This window comes from Carcharodon carcharias, chromosome 6, assembly GCF_017639515.1.
Source record: "Carcharodon carcharias isolate sCarCar2 chromosome 6, sCarCar2.pri, whole genome shotgun sequence".
Lineage (NCBI taxonomy): Eukaryota > Metazoa > Chordata > Chondrichthyes > Lamniformes > Lamnidae > Carcharodon > Carcharodon carcharias.
The window spans coordinates 145,526,616-145,548,467 of NC_054472.1; the positions used below are offsets into that span (position 1 = coordinate 145,526,616).

The 21,852-nt window shown below is 42.7% G+C and overlaps 1 protein-coding gene across 4 annotated transcripts in view; it reads right to left on the reverse strand.

Annotated features, from left to right (window-relative positions):
• The window catches only part of nbeal2 (neurobeachin-like 2), a 271,817-nt gene that overhangs the window by 50,560 nt on the left and 199,405 nt on the right, over nucleotides 1-21,852 (reverse strand). For all 4 annotated transcript variants that reach the window (XM_041189748.1, XM_041189750.1, XM_041189747.1 and 1 more), the window contains 9 exons: nucleotides 20,739-20,896; nucleotides 19,841-19,965; nucleotides 17,339-17,459; nucleotides 13,242-13,399; nucleotides 8,274-8,407; nucleotides 5,760-5,867; nucleotides 2,863-2,958; nucleotides 2,110-2,234; nucleotides 1,143-1,283 (listed from right to left, as the gene is read on the reverse strand). In XM_041189748.1, the coding sequence (XP_041045682.1) occupies nucleotides 1,143-1,283; nucleotides 2,110-2,234; nucleotides 2,863-2,958; nucleotides 5,760-5,867; nucleotides 8,274-8,407; nucleotides 13,242-13,399; nucleotides 17,339-17,459; nucleotides 19,841-19,965; nucleotides 20,739-20,896 (1,166 nt within the window). The remainder of the gene's footprint in view (nucleotides 1-1,142; nucleotides 1,284-2,109; nucleotides 2,235-2,862; nucleotides 2,959-5,759; nucleotides 5,868-8,273; nucleotides 8,408-13,241; nucleotides 13,400-17,338; nucleotides 17,460-19,840; nucleotides 19,966-20,738; nucleotides 20,897-21,852) is intronic.

The following is a 21,852-nucleotide window of genomic DNA, read 5'->3' on the forward strand; positions in this document are numbered from 1 at the left end:
CCACCCCCACTAGAGCTGTACCTTGAGTGCCCTGCCATCCATTCTTAATTAGCACATTCGTGTAGATAATATCACCACCATCAACGCCTGTGTTCTTTTGTCTGTGACATCTTTTGATTATCTGCTCCTATCACTGCTTGCTTGTCCCTACAACCACACCAGCCTCCTCACTTCTCTCCCCCCCCCCGCAACCTTAAACCAGTTTATATTTCATCCCTCTCCTCAGATTCATTCAGTTCTGTTGAAGGGTCATGAGGACTCGAAACGTCAACTCTTTTCTTCTCCGCCGATGCTGCCCGACATGCTGAGTTTTTCCAGGTAATTCTGTTTTTGTTTGGCTAAAGATAATTAACAGTTGCATGATCGAGCCCTGTGACCTTAATTCCCAATCTATATGGATCAGCTTAAAATCACTGTGCCTTGCTGGTTAATGTGATGTATATGAAAGAAGCTGAGTTTGCAATGGAGATGAAAACATAGAATGCTTTCCTGATCTAAGGATCACAAAAGGTCAGGCATTAATTTAGAACCAATTAAAGGATAGCTTTGCTCTGCTGAACTCATTCCCACTGGGAATTTGTTTTTGGTTGCTTAAACTCATCTCACAGCAGAGCTTTTTAGACATCACGCATGAGATTTTCATAGAAACGGGGGCAGCTCATTTAGCCTCTCAAGCCTTCTCAGCAATTCAGTTAGATCATGGCTGATCTGTACGCAACTTCACTTTGCCACTTTTGCTCTATATCCTTTGACTTCCTTACATAACAGTAATTTACCTATCTCAGTCTTGGGAGCTCCAATAGACTCAGTATCCACAGCCTTTTGGGAGAGAGTTTCCAGATTTCCACTACACTTGTGTGGAAAAAGTGCTTTTTTATTTCACTCTGAAATGGCCTGGCTCTAATTTTAAGATGTGTCCTTTTCTTCTGGATTCTCCCACCAGAGAAATTAGTTTCCCTATATCTACCCCATCAAATCAATTTAACATGTTAAATGCATCGATCTGATCATCCCATCAGTCAGACTGCATGCGAATCCAGTTTCCAGATTCTACTGCGACATGTAGTTCTACTTAATGCAATACTGTATAATCTACAGTCATGGTAGAGGGATCCTCCATCTTGCTGAGACTCAATGCTCACCTGCCACTCTGTAGTTGGATGTGCAGGGTAGTGAAAGGTTCTGTCCGAATCATGTAGTGCATGACTCCAGCTGCATTAGAGTAGTGTGTACCATAATGGAATTTATCAATAGCTCCTGTGGGATCTTCAAAACTCTCGTACCTGGGTGATGAAACAGGAGGAGTTAAATCTCACCTAAATACTGTTCAGCACAACTCAGTTCACATTAACATAGGCATGGTCGAGAAACACAGAATTCCCAAGACCAATAATTATTCACCACTATCCAGAATTACCAGGGAGAACATTGCTTCCAATTCACTCAGAAGAACAGGAGTAGGTCATTACAACCCCCCATACCCCCAATCCTGTTCTGCCATTCGGTTTGGCTGATTTGTATCTCAACTCCATTTACGCCCAATCCCTTGATAACGCTATCTGAAAAACTTATCAATCACAGGCTTGAAAGCTCTAAATAACTCAACATCCACCACCTTTTAGGGAATAGAATTCTAGATTTTTCCATTGCCTTACAAAGCACTCCCTAATTTTACTCCTGAATGGCCTAGCCCTAAATTTTTCTGGATTCCCTGATCAGAGGAAATAATTCCTTTGTATCTAGCCTTTTGAACCTGTTTGTCATTTTAAAGACCTTGACTAGATCATCCCTCAATGGAAGGTGGACATCAAACTCATTGTGCCAATTATCTGAGGCATTTCTTTTGAGTTATGTAGCGTGTCATGCCCAAGCCTGGTTCTGTCCTCACCTGATGTTCACAAGCATGAACGTTTCTGCAGGGATCACTGTAAGGTAATCAGGAGTTAACACTTTGACTGGATTTCCAATACCCGCCACCCTTGGTGATTCAGCAACATAATGGCTTGGGGCCTACACTGTTAGGGAGAACCTGTACAATCATTTAACAGGCAAAAAAATGAACAGTCCCAAGCAAAAAGAAAAGTCTGGAAAATTTCCCCATTGACTCACTTCTCCTTCACATCCTTTGCATGCTTATCATTCACCACGCCTATGGGTCGAGAGAGGTCGCGGAAGACATTTGGGTTGTTCAGATCCAGTTCCTCGGATGTGTAATCACAGATGATCCACGGGAACTGAGTTAAATAAAATAAAATTCAGCAATGAAAACAAATCTTTCATCTCCTGCCTCCAGATTTTGATTTTATATGTAAAACAATGGCCACATTAATTCTACACTAAAATTCTAACTGTATGAGAGATGTATTTTGTGCAATCTTTGAGCCCAGGCTTTTGATGGTAACAATTCTAGTACTAAACTGTCCACAATTTGACATGGAATGGAAGTCTCATTAAGAGGGGCCAGAGAATTAGGACAATGTAGAGGGAGTTTTACTCTGTATTTAACCTGTGGTGTAACTGCCCTAGAAATGTTTTATGGGACAGGATAAATAAAGCTTTACTCTTGTGCTGTACTTGCTCTGGGTTGTTTGATAAGGAATTGTAGGGGGAGGGTTACTTTGCATCTAACCCATATTGTACCTGCCCTGCAAGTGTCAGATTTTGATATTGGCAAATTTTCCATCCTGTCTTTGCGTGGAGATTTACAGTTCCAGAGCCTGACTGATACTGACATTGCCAGTGATGCCTACGTTCCATGAATGACTAAAAAAGAAAAATTAGCTGGGATGTGAGAACCAGTGAAACAAGGAGAAGGTCATAGATGCTCCCCCCTTCCATCAGGAATTAGAAGGATTAGCTTACCACTGGGTACTGAGACAAATCATTGTAGGTTCTCCCTGCAATGGTGTTGAGTTTCATTAAATATTCAAAATTGGAGATCTTTCTCTGAACCCATTCCTGAAAGAGAATAGTGCCATTAACCATGCAGTCAGTAGAAATGTTACAGGGTCGAGCCTCTTCAAAGAAAGTGGCATAATATACAAAAGTTAGGAAGTAATACTAAACCTTTATAAATCTTTGGTTAGATTTGAGCTGAAGTATTGGTCTGGATTCCGAGGGAAGAATAATGTTGTGCATTGATAGCCAGTTATTTAGGAATAAATTGGACAGCATTTACTGCAATCCGTACATGCGCAATTAAACACGAAAATCAGGAAGTTGTTGTCGTGGTTACCCTGCTCCTCCACGAGCTTTGCTACATTGATGCCTTATTGACAGACTCAGTATTCATATGCATGCAGCTGTGAGAAGTTGGGGCTTTTAGTTAGTTAGGGCTTGTCCATTCAATTGTATATTAATTTTTAACAGCATGTTAAGTCTTAATCACTTAAAAATTCTCCCTCATCTCGCTCTTAACCCATCTTTCTTCCCTGCATTTCATTCTGTTTACTGCTCATGATATTATATTAAATATTCCAACTTCCATTTCCTGGTTTAGTAAGCAGAATTCTTCAATCTGATTGGTTGAACATTCGTGCCATTCCCTTGCCCTGTTCTCAAAGATCCCTTGTAGAGGGCACTGTGCTATTATGGCTCGCCAATTACCACATATTGCAATATAAAAGCCCACAGAAAGTCTGTGAGCAAGTCTAAGAGCAATGATCAATGAGTGCTGTTTGCTTACTGCTGAATGCAAAATCCAAGCCATTGTGTCCAATTCTTTACACCATACTGAAGTAGTCCATGTCCAAATGCAGTAAGACCTGTACAATATCCAGGTTTGGGCTGAAAAGTCACAAGTAATATTCGTGCCACACAAGTGCTAGGCAATGACCATCTCCAACAGAGAAAATCTAACCATCACCCCTTGACATTCAATGTCATTACCATTGCTGAATCCCCCACTATCAACATCCTGAGGGTTACCATTGACCAGAAACTGAACTGGACTAGCCATATAAATAATGTGGCTACAAGAGCAGGTCAGAGGCTTGCAATCCTACAGCAAGTAACTAAGTGCCTAACTGCCCAAAGCATGTCCACCATCTACAAGGCACATGTCAGGAGAGTGATGGAATATCCTCCACTTCCCTGGATGAGTGCAGCTCCAACAACACTCAAGAAGTTTGACACCACCCAGGACAAAGCAGGCCACTTGACTGGCATCCCACCCACAAACATTCACTCCCTCCACCACAGACACACAGGGCAGAATTTTACAAGTCAGTAAGTGGGGGCGGGGTCCGCTCACCGACGTGTAAAATGATGTGTGGTGACATTGGGGGGGAACTCCCGACGTCACCGTGCCCAATTAAAATTTTCAGGAAGGCGGGAGCGCGGCAAAATCAGCTGCACGTCCACCAATCTGTCAATGGCCAATTGAGGCCATTGACGGTCAATTAAACAATTAAAGGACCTGCTCATCCAACCTTAAGGTTGGCGAGCAGGCCAGGAGCCCCGGCGGGAACTAGAAAAAACATGAAACCTCAGAGTGGGATGAGGTTTCATGTAGGCTTTAAAAATTTTTTAATAAAGATTGTGTAAAAATTATGGACATGTCCCAACTCATGTGACGTTGTCACATGAGGGAGCATGATAGGGAAATTTTACTTTTCTATTTTTAGGTTTTGTACATTTTGAGCCAATCTCCCTGAGGCTGCACTTAGCCTCAGGGAGATGAGTGTGCTCTCGATTTTGAGATTCCCCACCACCAGCCCCCCGCCCTTCGCCTATACAGGGAGCGCATAGCGCTTCTGTGCGGATGTCATGCTGGGCGGGCCTTAATTGGCCCGCCCACATAAAATGGCACTGCACCTCCAATCAGGGGCACCAATCAGAAGGCGCCCGCCCATCAACATCCCCCCCAACGGGGGGAAAATTCAGCCCACAGTGGCAGCAGTGTGTACCATCTACAAGATGCACTGCAGGAACTCACCAAGGCTCCTTAGAAAGCACCTTCCAAACCAATGACTGCTATTATCTAGAAGAACAAGGATAGCAGATACATGGGAACACCACCTGGAAATTCCCATCCTAGCCACTCACCATCCTGACTTGGAAATATATTCCTGTTCCTTCACTGTTGCTGGGTCAAAATCCTGGAACTCCCTAATAGCACTGTGGGCGTAGCTATACCACATGGACTGCAGTGGTTCAAGAAAGCAGCTCATCACCACCTTCTCAAGGGAAATTAGGGATGGGCAATAAATGCTGGCCTAGCTAGCTATGTCCACATCTCATGAATGAATAAAAAAAGCAAAGATGTCAAGGTGCAGAGGGGATTTATCAGAATGATTCTAAAGCTGAGGTACTTCAGTTATGGGGGAGATAGAAGAATCTAGAATTGTTCCTCTTACATAGGAGAGGTAAAGGGAAGATACAACACAGCTGTTTACATTTATCAAGAGTTTTATTAGAATAAATAAGGAGAAACTGTTTTGACTGGCAGAAGACTCTTAGAGGACACAGATTTAAGCTGTTTTGGCGAAAGTACCAGAGGGATGAATAGGGGATTTTTACTTTTATGCTTTGAATTGTTTTGATATGGAACAGATTACCTGAAACAATGGTTAAAGACAGATTCATTAGGAACTTTCAAAAGGAAATTGGATATATACTTGAAAAGGAAGCATTTTCAGCACAATGGGGAAGAGCAGGGGAGAGAGATTAATTGGATGTTGAAAGAGTTGGCACAACCATGATGGGCTGGATGTGTCAATCATTGATATTCCAATTTGCACAGTGAGGCAGCACCTTACCTGAGTTAATCCGGATGCTTTCAGCAGTTCCTGGGGAGAGCGGCTGTTGAAGTCAAAGAGATTGGTGGGCCGTGCCCACAAGATACGCGAGTACACTTTATTTCGCACCTGTCAGCAGAAGCAAAAGAAACAAAATCAGATGGATAAGTTGTAAGCGTATCTTTATTGTATCTGTAGAAAATCCCATTTTAGTGAAGGTTTATCAGCCAGCTTATCAAAATTTAATCAAAATATCCCAACCTTCAGTTACAGAAACCCTTGTTGGACATCTGATTTCAATACTCATATTTACATGGTGTATGCATATATATTTGCTGGGAAAATGGTAAGATGAAAAAGAAAGAGTCCAAATATGTTTTAGTTGCAAGTGCTTTACTTCCTTGGTTACTGAATGGTGAGTAAATATGCATGTGAAGTACTGGGCAGAATTTTCCCGTCGGCGATTTGGGGGCGGGGCCTGCTCGCTGACGGGAAAATGATGCAGGATGACGTTGGGAGAAACCACCGATGTCATCCCAATCCAGTTAAATATTGAGGAAGGCGGGCAGACAGCGAAATCAGCTGTCTGCCCTCCGACCTGTCAATGGCCAATTAAGGCTATTGACAGGATAATTAAGATAATTAAAGACCCTGCCTGTCCAACCTTAAGGTTGGCGGGCAGGCTAGGAGCTCCAGCAGGCTTCTGATAATACATGAAACCTCATCCACTGGCAGGTTGAGGTTTCATGTCCATTTTTAAAAACTTCAATAAAGTTTATGTGCTTCATATTAACATGTCCCATCTCATGTGACATTGTCACGAGGGGGACATGTTAATAATTTTTCTATTTTTCAAGTTTTTTGCACTGTCAGTAATCCCCCTGAGACAGCATTTAGTCTCAGGGAGATGTGCGCTCTTTCGCACGTATGCATGAAAGAGCGCATTTTGACAGACGGGGAATCCCTCCAACCCCCGCACAGGAAGCGCTATGTACTTCCTGTCGGGCAGGCCGCTGGGCAGGCCTTAAAGGGCCCGCCCACTCAAAATGGCGGCAGGCGCCGTTTCAGCAGTGGAGTTCGGCTGCCCGTCCGCCACCAAGCCGGTGGGGCCCACCCGTCCATCAAGGGAAAAATTTTGGCCACTGTTACAATCCTTGGCCAGACACCGGAGCGTAGTGGGTCTGGAGTCACATGTAGACCAGACCAGGCAAGGATGGCAGATTTTCTTCTTTAAAGGACATTAGTGAGCCAGATGGGTTTTTACAACAATTATCATTATTACCATTACTGAGACTAGCTTTACATTCCAGATTTATTAATTGAATTTAAATTCCACCAGCTGTCGCAGTAGCATTTGAACCCATGTCCCCAGAGCATTAGCTTAGGCACCTGGATTACTGATCCATTGACACTACTGGTCCACTACACCACCACTGGCAAGATATTTTCTACTAAAATTAATGCACTTTGCTAAAATAATATCTCTGTAACACTACATTATAACAGTGACTACACTTTGAAATGTACTTCATTGGCTGTAAACTGCTTTAGGACATCCTGAAGTCATAAAAGATGCTTTATAAAAGCAAGTTTTTTCTTAATTCAGTGCTAAACTGGAAATAATCTCATGCAGTGTTCACATGGATGGCTGACATGAGAAACCAATATTGGACTGGTGCAGTGGGAGATGTTTCTCAACACTTCTGCACTCACATACTGCACTTCCCTTAATTTATTTCTCTCCAACACATTGCTCAGTATCACATGCATTATTGGGTATAGGCTGATACGTGGACAACATATGACAACTTCCTGCTGACGTTTATTATTCAAAAACCTAGGAAAAGATCACACATAACAAAGGGAGAGATGCTTCTTTGGAGGAGGAGCACTGAATGGTCATCCTCTTGGTCAGCTTTGCCCAATGGTCGCTCACTTCTTCAGCACAAGGTTGTAGGTTCACTGGGGCAGTAGTGCAGTCAGGGGTGATGTCTCTGGGATGAAATATTGAACCTCTCTGGTGGATGCACAAGATTCCATTGCAATATTTATTCCTTAACATACGTTACTAAAACAGATGATCTAGTCATTTATCTCTTTACTGTTTGTGGGACCTTGCTGTGCACAGTTTGGTTGCTGCCTTACATTATAGCAGTAGCTTCAGATGATTTGTATTGACTATGCAGAGCTTTGTGATATCTTTACAATGAGGACAGGTGCCATATGAATGCAGATTCTTGTGACTTCAGTCCCACATCTACTACCTTCTGAAGTGGCCCAGCAAGCCATTCGGTCCATTAAGATGCTTTTCATACTGGTTCAAGGTGGCAACCTATCAACATCTTATCAAACAAGCAATTATAGACACGGCAGGACAAATGGCCTCCTCTGTGCTCTAACTATTCCATGATTCTATGATAAGAGATGGGCAATAAATGCCAGCACACATCCTGAAAATGAAATTTTAATAAATTTTAAACCCAAATCCTATTTTTAATAAAGAATCTATTTTTAAAAAAACACATGTTACTAAACCTTCTTTTTGAAGTTGACAAAGTAGTTTGATCGGTCAATGAAGAAGAACTCCAAAGCAGATCTCCTCAAGTTATAGCGTCTGAGATGTACCTCTCGGAGATGAGACAGGGGACGTTTGAAATCATACCCAATTCCTGAAAAGAAGACCACAATTCTATTTATTGCTGAAAAGTCTATTTATCTTTTTCCCATTTTCTCCCTTATCCAGAAGGCCTTGACTCAGTTGGAGCACAACTCCAAAGGTTAACCTCTGGTATCCTGCTCAATTGGCCATTCTTCATTTTTAATTAACTTGAGGGTCAAGTGTCGGTGCACTATTCCGCTACAGGGGCATTACAACTGATCCCAACCCATCATCGTTTGATATCCGCACATACACATTTTTCTGGCTGGTATTCAGGAGCAAGAATCCCAGCTGAAGTCTCTCCCATGCCTCCAAATATGCTCAACCCTGTCCTTTAAGACAGTCCTTAAAATTTACCTCTTTGACCAAGCTTTTGGTCGTCTGCCTTAATATTTCCTTACATGGCTCGGTATCAAATTTTGTTTGGTAACATTCCTGTGAAATGCCTTTGAATGTTCTACTACTTTGAAGATACTATGTAAATACAAGTTGTGATAATATCCATTGTGGCTCACTGGTAGTACTCTTCATATATGTGTTGGGCAGTTGTGGGTTAAATGTGTTCCCAAGATTTGAGCACATAATCCAGGTTGAAGCAGTTCAGAGAAGGTTCACCCGCCTTATTCCTGGGATGAAGAGCTCATCTTATGAGGAAAGATTGGAAAGGTTGGGCCTGAATCCACTGGAGTTTAGAACAATGAGAGGTGATCTTACTGAGACGTTTAAGATCTTGAGGGGACTAGAGGGGAGTGCTCAGGAGACTTGATAGGGTGGATGCTGAGACAATGTTTCCCCTTATGAGTGAGACTGGAACTAGGGGGCACAATTTAAAAATAAGAGGTTTCCCATTTGTCAGGTGGCTAAGACCTCGCTCTTTATTTTTATAAAGTATATATATATATATATATATATATATATATCATGGCTTATTTATAAAATTTTACAAACTGGACAAAGACTTTAAAAAGACTGAAGCCATGGCTGGCTATGACTCAAGCAAAAGGAACTTTCTGACATTCAGAGGAACTGCCACCTCATTACCTCTGAAGAGACAATAATGATTCGGTAAGCTACAGAAGACCAACTTCCAAGAGAATGATACAAAGACCATTTACATTTCTTAAGCCAGGCCTGGCCAAAGGAGACCACCAGTCTGATAAGACAAAGGACCCTAAAACCTCTTGAAATTCTTAATGGTTGAAACATTAATATCAAGAATCCAGAAGAAGGAATATACATCCTTTGTCAAAGACAAAGTGGAAAGGTGGGAGTCACATGACTCCAACAAGCTGGTGGAACCTGTAAAGTTGCCTTGTGGAGCTGCAAAGCCGAGTCTGCCATCTTAAATCAACCAAGCCGCAGTTTAGAAAAAAGGGCTCTGTCCAGGTTTGAATGCCTGGCCCCATTTACGCTGTTTCCACTGGAACTTCTGTACCATCGCCTACAAGACTAATTTGCCTCTGCATGCCCATCTCATCATCGAAGTCAGCTCTACTGGAAGAGTGGATTATCCAACACCAGTTTCAGCCTTCCGACCTCTGTGATGGAATATACCATTGGACTTTTGATTCTGGACTCTGGATTCACATGAAACAATAATTCTTATTCTCTCTGTGGTCTTTGCCCTGTATCTCTTTCTTTTCTTTATCCCTCTTTTACTGTATGAATGCAAAAAGTGGGGTCGACGTTGCAATTCCTCTTCCTGCATCTTGAATGTGTGTAAAATATACTAACCTTATAAGTTTATCCTATCTTGAATTTGCTGTGAAGTTATTAATAGAAATTGGATCACACCAAAACTGAGGGGTTGGGAAAATACACCACCGCTTATAAAGGAGGAAATCAAAAACCAAAACACTTTTCTGTTTATGGACAGGTGGTGAGAGGAGAAAGCAGAGCTGTTTAAATTAAACCCCTCCTGTCCATAACACATTTAAGATGGAGATGAGAACTTTTTTCCTCTTAGACGGTCGTTAGTCTGCGGAACTCTCTTCACCAGAGAGCAATGGAGGCAGGTCCACTGAATATTTTTAAGGCTCAATTAGGTAGATTCTTGACTGACAAAGGAGTCAAGGGATATATGGGGGTAGACAGGAAAGTAGGATTGAGGCCACAATCAAATCAGCCATGAACTTATCAACTGGCGAGCAGGCTCAAGGAGCTGAATGGCCTATTCCTGCTCCTAATTCATATGTATATTGGTATGATACTCCAGTGCCATATGAAAGGAGGTTTGCACTATCAGAGGTTTGGAATGAGAAGTTAAACACAAACTCAGTACGCCCTCTCAGGTGGACATAATAAGTCCAGGGGCACCATTTTGTAGAACAAGAGTCATTCTCCCTGGTATCCTCCTACCTTCTGTAAACTTCAGAACATTCAAAAAATCTGTTGCCTGTGTTCTTAATCAACAGTCCTCTGTGGTCTCTGCGCTCGTCCAATTCTGACCTCTTACGCAGTCCTAATTTCCATTATCCACCATTGCTTTGAGCTGCCTAGACTTTAAATCTGGAATTCCCTCCATGAACTTTTCTGAGTCTTTCCCTCTCTCCTTCTTTAGTACTCTCTTTGGCTAAGCATTTGGTCACTTGTGCTATTATTTCTTTATGTGACTCAGTATTTGATTAATGTTCTGATGAAGCACCATGAGACATTTTACTGTATTAAAGGGTGCTGTTTAAATGCAAGTTGTGGGAGTTGTTGGTGACTTGGCCAATTTTATTGCTGAACCAAAACTTCACATTATGGTTTGCGGGAACTTGCTGTGCATTGGCTATCACATTTCCTCCAATATAACAGTGTTTCACTGGCAGTGAAGTGCTTTGGGACATTCAGAGGTCACGGCAGACATTATATAAATACAAGTCCTTCCTTTCTTTTAATAGGCCCAAGTTGAATGCAGGGTCCGAGAGTGTGCAATTTTAAAATCTCTGCCGTTGTCTCTCAAGCCATATTGAAAGAATAAGTCTTCTGAATTTGGGGTTAAACTTAATAGTTTCTCCGAAAGATGAATTCCAAATTGGGGTTAAATCCAGTAAAACCTGGATATGCCATCATCCCTGCACCCCAATACTGGTACTTCTGACTACTTTTATTTTGCAGAGAACTTCATCAACAGTATTGAATCTGGCTCTCTAGATTTAGAGATTTAGAAATTGTGCCTTTCGATTGAAAAATCCTAAATGCAACTCTATTCTTAAGGATGGAGCAAGTGAATAAACACTACACCCAATAACAAAAGAAAGACTTGCATTTATGTAGCAGAATTTCTCAAAGCTGTTTATAGTCAATAATGTATATATTTTCTTGAAGTGTGGTCACTATTGCAGAAAATGCGGTAGCCAGTTTGCATACAGCAAGCTCCCACAAGCAGCAATGTGATAATGACCAGATAATCTGTTTTGTGGTATTGAGGGATAACTATTGACCAGGACATTAGGGATAACTCCCCTGCTCTTCAAAATTTTGCCATGGGATCTTTTTTACGTTCACCTGAGACAACAGATATGGCCTCAGTTTAACATCTGAAACATGGCATCTCCAACAGTGCAGCACTCCCTCAGTACTGCATGGAGTGTCACCAACCTTGATTTTTGTGCTCAAGGCTTGGAGTTAGATTTGAACCCAGAACCTACTGACTCAGAGGTGAGAGTGCTACCAACTGACGCATAGATGACACATAGTGGGGAAATACCTGGAATCTATTATCAGAAATACAGTGACTGAATGCTTAGACAAGTATGAGCTGAATAAAGGAAATTGTCACAATTTCTGAAAGGTAGGTCATGTCCGATTTATCCAGTTGCATTTTCTGAGGAGGCCACTAACATCGTGGACAGGGGAATGTCTATCCACGTTATCATTATCCACAAGGCATTTTACAAGGCTCCACAAAAGAGATTATTAGCTAAAATGAGAGGTAAATTTGCGACGTGTTGGTAATTGGTTGGGAAATAGGATACAAAGAATAGAGATAACCAGAATGTACTGATTAGTGGGATGTGACAAGCAGTCTTCCTTGGGATCTGTACTGAGTCCTCAACCATATATATCAATGAGTTAGTTGAAAGAAGAGAGAATTGTTTATCCAAGTTTGCAGGTGATACTAAATTGGGAGCCACAGTACATTTTGTGGACCTGAGCAAAAAGTTACAAAGAGAGCAAAACTGTGACAGAATGAGTTCAATGTTGGAAGGGTGAAGTGTGTAGATTTATGAAAGACAAATGGGATCATTTACTTGATAGTGAAAAATTAGAAATACTGAAGGAGGAAAGGGATCCGGGTGTTCAAATCACTAAAATCTCAGGCACAGGTTCAAAAAGTTATCAAAAAAGCTAATGGTATGTTGGCCTTTTTGCAAGCTGGAGTGGAATACAAAGGAGACAAATAATGCTTCAGTTATGCAAAGTGTTGGTCAGACCCCATCTGCAGTACTACATTCAGTTTTGAGTAAATTGAAGCACCTTAGGATGGACTTACAAGCCTTAGAGGGGGTACATAGGTTTATGAGAATTATGGCAGAGTTTGAATAGTTAAATTATGAGGACAGGTTGCACATGCTTGGCTTGTATTGCTTTGAGCTTAGAAGATTGGGTGGTTAACTCACTGACCTGTTTAAAATTATATTGAGACTTGATGGATTGAGGTCCAGATCAATCTAGATTTAACTGAATGGTGGAACAGGCTTGAAAGGTCATATCATACTGCCTCCTTACTGAAGCTTGGTTCAGGTGCAGCATTACCCCTGCACTGCACTGAATTGTCAGCCTGGATTATGGAGTGGGAGTGACTTTTAGGACTTATTGAAAGAGCAAAAAAAGCAAAGGAGGTTCAAAAACCTCACCCTCCTCTGTCTCTTCTTTTTCAATGCTGCCATCATAAAAATAGATGTGCTGTGTGGTGATCTCCAAGCGTCCAGGGATCACTGCGACAATTGTGATCAGCTCACATTCCTCAGAAATCACCAACTTCTCTTTTTGACTGGGCTCCTCAGGTTCAACCCTGCAAACAGAAAGATTGCTCATTGAACGAGACCTAGTAAATGAATACATTTTGTCTGTAAAGGATCCATTTTATACTGAAGTCTAAAGTTAAATGCCTGCATAACATCAAATAGGTCATATGCAGCCTGACGTCCAGGTTGGGTTGTATCAATTGCATTTAGATCTGGACTCTTCTGGTGAAGGATGTCAAAAAGAAAGCCTTGCGTGACAGATGTTTAGAGAGTCTGGAACTTCTTCAAGACATGAGAGACTTGGTATAAAGTGCATTGAGATCATGTGAAGTAATATAGATAAAAAAAAAATTAAAACTGAAATTGTAATGTTAATTTAGAAGTTGAAGCAGAAAAAGCTAGAAAGTCAAGATCAACCATGGTAATGGCTCATCATCTGGAGTTTGTGTGCCAGGGTGGTTGGTTTTTTTAAAATTCATTCCCAAGACGTAGGTGTTGCTGCGAAAGGTCATATTTATTGCCCAAAGTAGTTGCCCTGACTAAATGGTGGTATGAAGCAATTTGATAAAACTGAGTGGCTTACATCAAGAATGAGCAAGGTAAGTAGGAAGCAGTTTATGAACTACCAGGATTGAACCTGTGCCGCTGGAGTTATTTGGCAACACAGTCTAACCATGCAGCCAACTGAGCTAATCAACTCCCACTTCCCCAAAGAACATTAATGCACCAGTTGAGTTAAACTGCAATCTGACAGATTCGTGGTCATGCTTACTGGTACCAACTTTTTAATTCCAGATATTTAAAACTGTATTCAAATTCTCAAACTGTTAGTATGCTTGTCCTATAACCCTTAGTAGAAGTGGAAGGTGTTTAATCCTGATTTCTAGTACATGGACAAGAATGGCAGCCTTAGTCTACTATTATCTTATATGATTTAGTACAGATTTTAAGTGTAAAACAAGAAAAGATCATTCGAGATGTTCTGTCCATTGATTGTGCCCTATCTTTCCAGACACAAGCTGTTAAGACTAGAGGGTAAAACTGAAGTTCTGTCCACCTGTTTAAGTGTAAAATGAAGTTAGAATGGGACGACAGTTAGTATTCTTGAAAACAAAAACAGAATTACCTGGAAAAACTCAGCAGGTCTGGCAGGATCAGCGGAGAAGAAAAGAGTTGATGTTTCGAGTCCTCATGACCCTTCAACAGAACTAGGTGAATCCAAGGAAGGGGTGAAATATAAGCTGGTTTAAGGTGTGTGTGTGTGTGTGTGTGTGTGTGTGTGTGTGTGGGTGAGGGGTGGGGCTGCAGGGGGCTGGTGGTTGGGTGTGGGGAGAGAAGTGGAGGGGGGTGGTGTGGTTGTAGGGACAAGCAAGCAGTGATAGAAGCAGATCATCAAAAGATGTCACAGACAACAGAACAAAAGAACACATAGGTGTTGAAGTTGGTGATATTATCTAACCGAATGTGCTAATTAAGAATGGATGGTAGGGCACTCAAGATATAGCTCCAGTGGGGGTGGGGGAAGCATAAAAGATTTAAAAATATTTAAAAATAATGGAAATAGGTGGGAAAAGAAAGATCTATATAATTTATTGGAAAAAAACAAAAGGAAGGGGGAAGATACAGAAAGGGGGTGGGGATGGAGGAGGGAGTTCAAGACCTAAAGTTGTTGAATTCAATATTCAATCCGGAAGGCTGTAAAGTGCCAACTTTCAATCACCAACTTCAACACCTATGTGTTCTTTTGTCCTGTTGTCTGTGACATCTTTTGATGATCTGCTTCTATCACTGCTTGCTTGTCCCTACAACCACACCACCCCCCTCCACCTCTCTCCCCCCACCGAACACCCCCCCCCCCGCCCCCCACACACACACACACCTTAAACCAGCTTATATTTCACCCCTTCCTTGGATTCACCTAGTTCTGTTGAAGGGTCATGAGGACTCGAAATATCAACTCTTTTCTTCTCCGCCGATGCTGCCAGACCTGCTGAGATTTTCCAGGTAATTCTGTTTTTGTTTTGGATTTCCAGCATCCGCAGTTTTTTTTGTTTTTATCTCAGTATTCTTGAAAAGTTGGATCAAATGTCCTGAATGATCTCCTTCATTCCAAACCTATCCTTATCATCTTGTGACCCAATTGAATACTTTTAATCGCGAGGGAAAATTTTGCAAAATTTGTCCTTGACCTCACCGCCACTCCTCATTTCTAACCAACTTATTATGTGTCCTTTGCTCAAAGGCTTTGGTTATGTGAGAAATTTTACTGATTGGGGAATCAAACCAGGAACATCCAGTGGAACGTTTTCATTAGTTAGAATATAAATCAAGCAATGCTTCAAAACATTGATCCAACTGCACACTGTACATAGAATAGTTCTGGCAAAGGAGGAGACCATGTGGCCCATCATATCCATGCCAGCTCTCTGCACAAGCAACTCAGCTAGTCCCGTTCCCCTGCCCTTTCCCCATAGCCCTGCAAGTCTTTTCTCTTCTGATAACTATCCAAATACATTTACCAAAATGCCATCCATAAATCCAAAGCTATGATTGAATCTGCCTTCATCACACTCTGAGGCCATGAATTCCAGATCCTGACCACAGTGTAAAAAAACTTTTCCTTATGTTGACTTTGAAGACCAGAGGACACTTATTTAAGGTGAATGGCAAAAGAATCACACTTCCACTAATGGGAACAGTTTCTCCTGATAGACTCCGTCCAGATCATGATTTTTAGCACTTCAAACAAATTTCCTCTCAATCTTCCATTTTTTAACAGAAACTCTACCCAGCTTCTTCAATCTACCTAACTGAAGTCCCTCAACCTTGGAACCATTCTCATATCTTTTCTGCGCCCTCTTTAATGCTTTCATATCCTTCCTGAAATGTGGTACCCAGAACTGGAAACAGTACTCCAGTTGAGGCAGAACCAATGTTTTATAAAGGTTCATCATAACTTTCTGGCTTTTGTACCCTATTTATAAAGCCCAGGATCCTGTAAGTCTTATTAACCACTTTCTCAAACTGCCCGACCACCTTCAATGATTTGCATACATATCCTGCAGGTCCCTCTGCTCCTGCACCCACTTTAGGTTTGTACCCTTTATATTATGTTGCCTCTCCCCATTCTTCCTTCAAAAATGCACAACTTCACACCTCTCTGCATTATATTTCATCTGCCATTTGCTTGCCCATTCCACTAGCCTCTCTCTGTCCTCTTGAAGTCTATCGTTATCCTCCTCATAGTTCACGATACTTCCAAATTTTGTATCATGTTCAAACTTTGAAATTATTTCCTATACACCCAAGTATAAGTCATTAATATAAATCAAGAAAAACAAAAACTACATCATACATATTTGTCCCACTCTAGAATTCTGAACACAGAATCCAGGTTGACATTCAGAGCAGTGCTGAGGCAGTACTGTGCTGTTGTTGGTGCCATCTTTCAGATAAGGCATCAAACCAAGGCCTCATCTGCTCTGTCATGTGGGCATAAAAGGTCCCAGGGAAAAAGACTGGGGGGAGTTTGTCCTTCAATCAATATCACTTAAAAAAAAAACTACCTGACCATTATTTCATTGCTATTTTCGGTTGCACGTTATTCAATTCATCTGGTCTTTTCTTAATACCCTCAGATATTGTTCCTAATTAGATATTCAGCCTGTTCTTTTTTTCAATTTATTATCTCCTTCTCTGCCAGAAACATAGGTTTTCCTAATCTCAAGTCATGCTTTAGCTGGTTACTTTTATAGTCATGTCTTCCATTTCCACGCTCACGGTCCAAACTAAGTAATGAAAATTCAAAAACCACTCAGGTAATCTCCTAAATATTTCAAGCTTTTGTAGAGAATCCTATGGTATAACCTGTAAATACCGTGGCATACTGTGGTTAGGTACCAACGTAGGGCAGACACTAGATTAGAGTCTGACACTGTGACCAAAACCTCTTTAAGCACTGAATGTTTCATTGACCAAACACTTACTGGTTATTAAGGAAAACAAGGTCTTCGTCTTCAAGTTGATCATCTTCCAGCTCGTTCACTTTTGCCTTCTTTGCCACTGCAAGTGGTAGAGAGTCAGGTGGACTTCTTGCATGATCGGTACCTGTAGAGAACCAAAAAAAGTGTCAGTTTTGGTTCAATTCTGATGCTGAGTGCTTGTCATGTGTATCTGTTAAAATACAATTTATTTTTATGAATTCTTGGAAGTGGGCATTTCTGCCATAGCTGGTATTCATTGCTTATCCCCAAGCAGGTAGTAGGCCTTCTTATTGAACTGCTGCACTGCATATGGTGAAGTGGTTGCATGGGTGAACACATTTTGCTGCTTTATAATGTGAAAAAATATTTACTTTCACTGAATCATGAGTAATGTTGTCTTTCAGCTTCATTTATAGGTTTTAAGTCCTCCCACCTGCCTCCACTAGCAATTCAGCTGCATGCAGCTGGACCACGAGTGATTCTGGAGGAAAAGAGCACTCTCTCATACACGCAGAAATGTCCTCCATCACACTCATCTCACTGTCCTGAGCATTTTCAATGCTGCCTGCTGAGGTTCACTTTCACTTGTCCATCTGAGCCGACCTGCATCTCCTCCCACCCACAGATCACACTCCCATACAGCACCTGTGCCCGTCCAAGGTGAGGCCCCGCTCACTTTTGGTTTCGACAGCCATGGTAGTCGCCAAGTTTCTGATCAGCTCCCCCGTTCTTTCCCCTCCCGCTTCACAGTTGACCCCCTCACCGGGCATCACTTTCCACCGCCCCACCATCACCTATCAACCGGAATTCTTTTCTTTCCAGGATGTTCAGGAGAAAAGCATGTCCCCTATCTTCCTGAGAATCCGACCTCCATCCACATTGACCTCCCCGACCTCCTTCTTCTCTCCCCCCGGTGTCCGTGTCTGCCTCAAAATCCCCAACCGCCCTCGCTGACCCTTCTACTGCTACCGTCGCACCCTCACCCTCCCACCCTTCTGGTCCCCTCTGCCCCCTCTCATACTCACTGTTCCCTCTTGCCACACCCACACTCAGTTTGCTCCCCAAGAGCAAGTCATTGACTCTGCAGAACCCTCCCTTGCATGTTCATCTGGGTATCACCCCCACCCTCTTACTCCCTCCTCCCCCTTGGACACCTTTCCCCCTCCAAACTCCTTCCTCTGAACTCATTACTCCCTTTGAACTTCTTCCCTTACACTTTCCGCCCACCTCTCCACTTGCCGCATTCTCCCCGATTACACCCTCCATGCCCCATACTCCCTTCTCCCGCCACTTCCAACCTCATTCCTTCAACACCTTTGTTTCCCCCCACCTCAACCTCACCCCCACGGACACCTCCATTCCCCACGGCCAACCTCTCCCCTCTCCGACACCCCGACATCTTCATTCCCAGGCCCCCACCCAACCTCCGTGCCAACCCCCAGCCCTGGTACACCTTCCTCTCCCAGTCAAACCTAGGCCTTTCTCTCCCACCCCGTCCAGTACACCTTTCTCTCCCCCCTCCTCACCAATCATCCGCAGCAGCCCATGGCCAAGACCATGATGCTCTGAAGCAGACCCGAGACATCAACAGAGACCGCCCACCTATCCCGAGCTGCTTCACCACAGAGGTTATGTCCGTGGGAATCTAACCAGCACGCGATGCGTTTGTTCCTTTAGGGTCCAGTAACTAAGGCTCCGGAATCTACTGCTCCTTGGATGTCCATGATGTGAGCAAGGCTCTAACCACCTACTGCATGTCACACTTGTCCAGATGTGTTCTGGGCCAGCATGTTTTCCCACCATGTAATGGTAAATCTGGCATGGGGGGACAATTCCAGTCGGGCCTTATTTTGCATCCCATTAGAGTGATGCAAAGCAGGTTCATGCCAGCCTCCAGCGGGACTGGCGTTCCGCCATGGCGTGCACCATTGGATGATCCTGCTGTGCTTTCACACATAAAACCGATTTTTTGCCTTCTTGCCGTATTGTCCAGCTCTCCTGCTCTCCATGGCACCCAACGCCAAGGGTGCCGTAAAATTTGCAAGGAATCACGAGAGGGGAGATGTGAGATGGAGGGGGTGGTCACGGAACAGAGTGCAAGAGTGAAAGACTGTCTGGGGTCAAAAGTTACAAGACTTTGGAAGAGTGAATGTCTGTTCAGATACTAGATAGAAACTGCGCCAGGACCTTCGACCCCATGAGGTAATGGCAGGGTGGGCAAATCCCTCCCCACCCCACCACAAGATTTGCCGAGCTCCTTGCTGATGCACAATTAATGTGCTGAAAAGTGAAAGATCATGCACGTCCAGCCGACCTGCCACATAGCGGGAATCACACCGACCTTTCAGCTGCCATTATACTTAGTCTACAGAATGGAAAATTCCGCCCAACATTTCTAAAAGCGATTTGGAAATACTCAGGTTTTGAAAAGTGGTATATAAATGCAAGTTTCTTGTTTCCTTTCTTTACTGTTGTCCTAAAAATAAAATAATAAATTTTGTTTACCAAGGTTATCCCGCAAGGCGCTGGCTTCTGCATGCTTGTCGAAGCTGTAGTTTGGAACCAGCTTGAGCCTCATCCTTGAGTATGTCTCCACACTTGCTAGTTTCCATTTAATTTCAATTGGATTGCTATACAGTAATGAAAAAATCATGTTACATGTATGGCAGGAGTCATTTGTGTACTTATAGTCCTAAAATAAATTGTCAGAAGATCAGGAATGACATAAGTCAGATGTGCTGACCTCAATGCTATCAAATTCTCTGAGCTGGGCTCTCATTGATTGATACACCTTGTCATACTGAAATCTTGCATTTTTAGGACAAAGGAGCTACTCACTCATGAGGACTAAGTCAGAAGATTGCAAATTGAAATTTGAACCCAGAGACTTGAGCACATGACCCAGGCTGATGTTCCAGCGCAGCACTGACAGGATGAGAAGTCAAAAAGTCTGCCCTCTCACCTGGACACAAAATCCCGTGCCGTTATTCAAAAAGGAACAAGGAATTCTCCTAGGGTTCTGGCCAAGGTTTATCCCTTAACCAACACAAAAACCATTTGGTTATGCATTTCATTAATCTGCATTCATGGGAACGTCGGCATCGCTGGCTAGGTCAGCAAACACAGAAGGACTTTAATTCTGTTAATCAGAGCTGGAAAAGGCCAGTTCCAACACACTAAACCATCTAATTGGTAGCCTATTGGTTATGGTACTGGACTAGTAATCATGAGGTCTGGACGAATAGAATGAGAGTTTGAGAATTGGGATTCAGTTTTTAAAAATTGGGAAATAAAAATCAAATATCAGTAAATTAAGCTGTTGGATTGTTGGAAAAACTCAACTTGTTCAATAGTGTCCAAGTTCCTCAAGTTAATGTCATTTAAAAAAAAACCTGCCACCTACCGTTCTGCCCAAGCCCCACGTTGGCAGGTAAAGAGGCGCCTTAATGACTGCCACTGCCGAAGTACAGCACTGTGGTGACTGGTAATCTGTTTGAGAATGTTGTTGTATCGAGCATTCTCGTACCGTACACGCTTCAAGTATGGCTCCAGCATTAACTCCTAGAAGGAAAGGGAAAGGGAAACAACAGATTGGAGAGAGAAGGTATTAATCTTCTTCGATAATTTAAAAGGTTATTTTTAGTTGCAGGAACAGACCATTAAGACTAATAAGCCCTTTCCTTCCTCATAGATTTCATGCATACCTGGCTGGCTTCTCACCACATTCTTTTTTCATTCATTCATTGGACGTAGGCATCGCTGGCTAGGCCAGCATTTATTGCCAATCCCTAATTGCTCTGTAGATGAATGGTAGTGAGCTGCCTTCTTGAATGGCTGCAGCCCATGTGGTGTAGGTACGCCCACGGTGCTGTTAGGAAGGGAGTTCCAGGATTTTGACCCAGCAACAGTGAAGGAATGGTGATATATTTCCAAGTCAGGATGGTGAGTGGCTTGGAGAGGAACTTCCAGGTGGTGGTGTTCCCATGTGTCTGTTGCCCTTTTCCTTCTAGGTGATAGCAATCGTAGGTTTGGAAGGGGCTGTCTAAAGAGCCTTGGTGAGTTCCTGCAGTGTATCTTGTAGGTGATACACACTGCTGCTACTGTGTGTTGGTGGTGGAGGGGGTGAATATATGTGGATGTGGTGCCAATCAAATGGGTTGCTTTGTCCTGGATAGTATCAAGCTTCTTGAGTATTGTTGGAGCTGCACTCATCCAGGCAAATGGAGAGTATTCCATCACAATCCTGACCTGTGCCTTGTAGATGGTGGACAGGCTTTGGGGGGGTCAGGAGGTGGGTTACTCGTCACAGGGTTCCTAGCCTCCAACCTGCTCTTGTAGGCATCGCATTTATATGGCTAGTCCAGTTCAGTTTCTGGTCAATGGTAACCTCGAGGATGTTGATAGTGGGGAATTCAGTGATGGTGATGCCATTGAATGTCAAGGGGTGATGGTTAGATACTTTCTTGTTGGAGATAGCCATCGCTTGGCACTTATGTGGTGCAAATGTTACTTGCTAC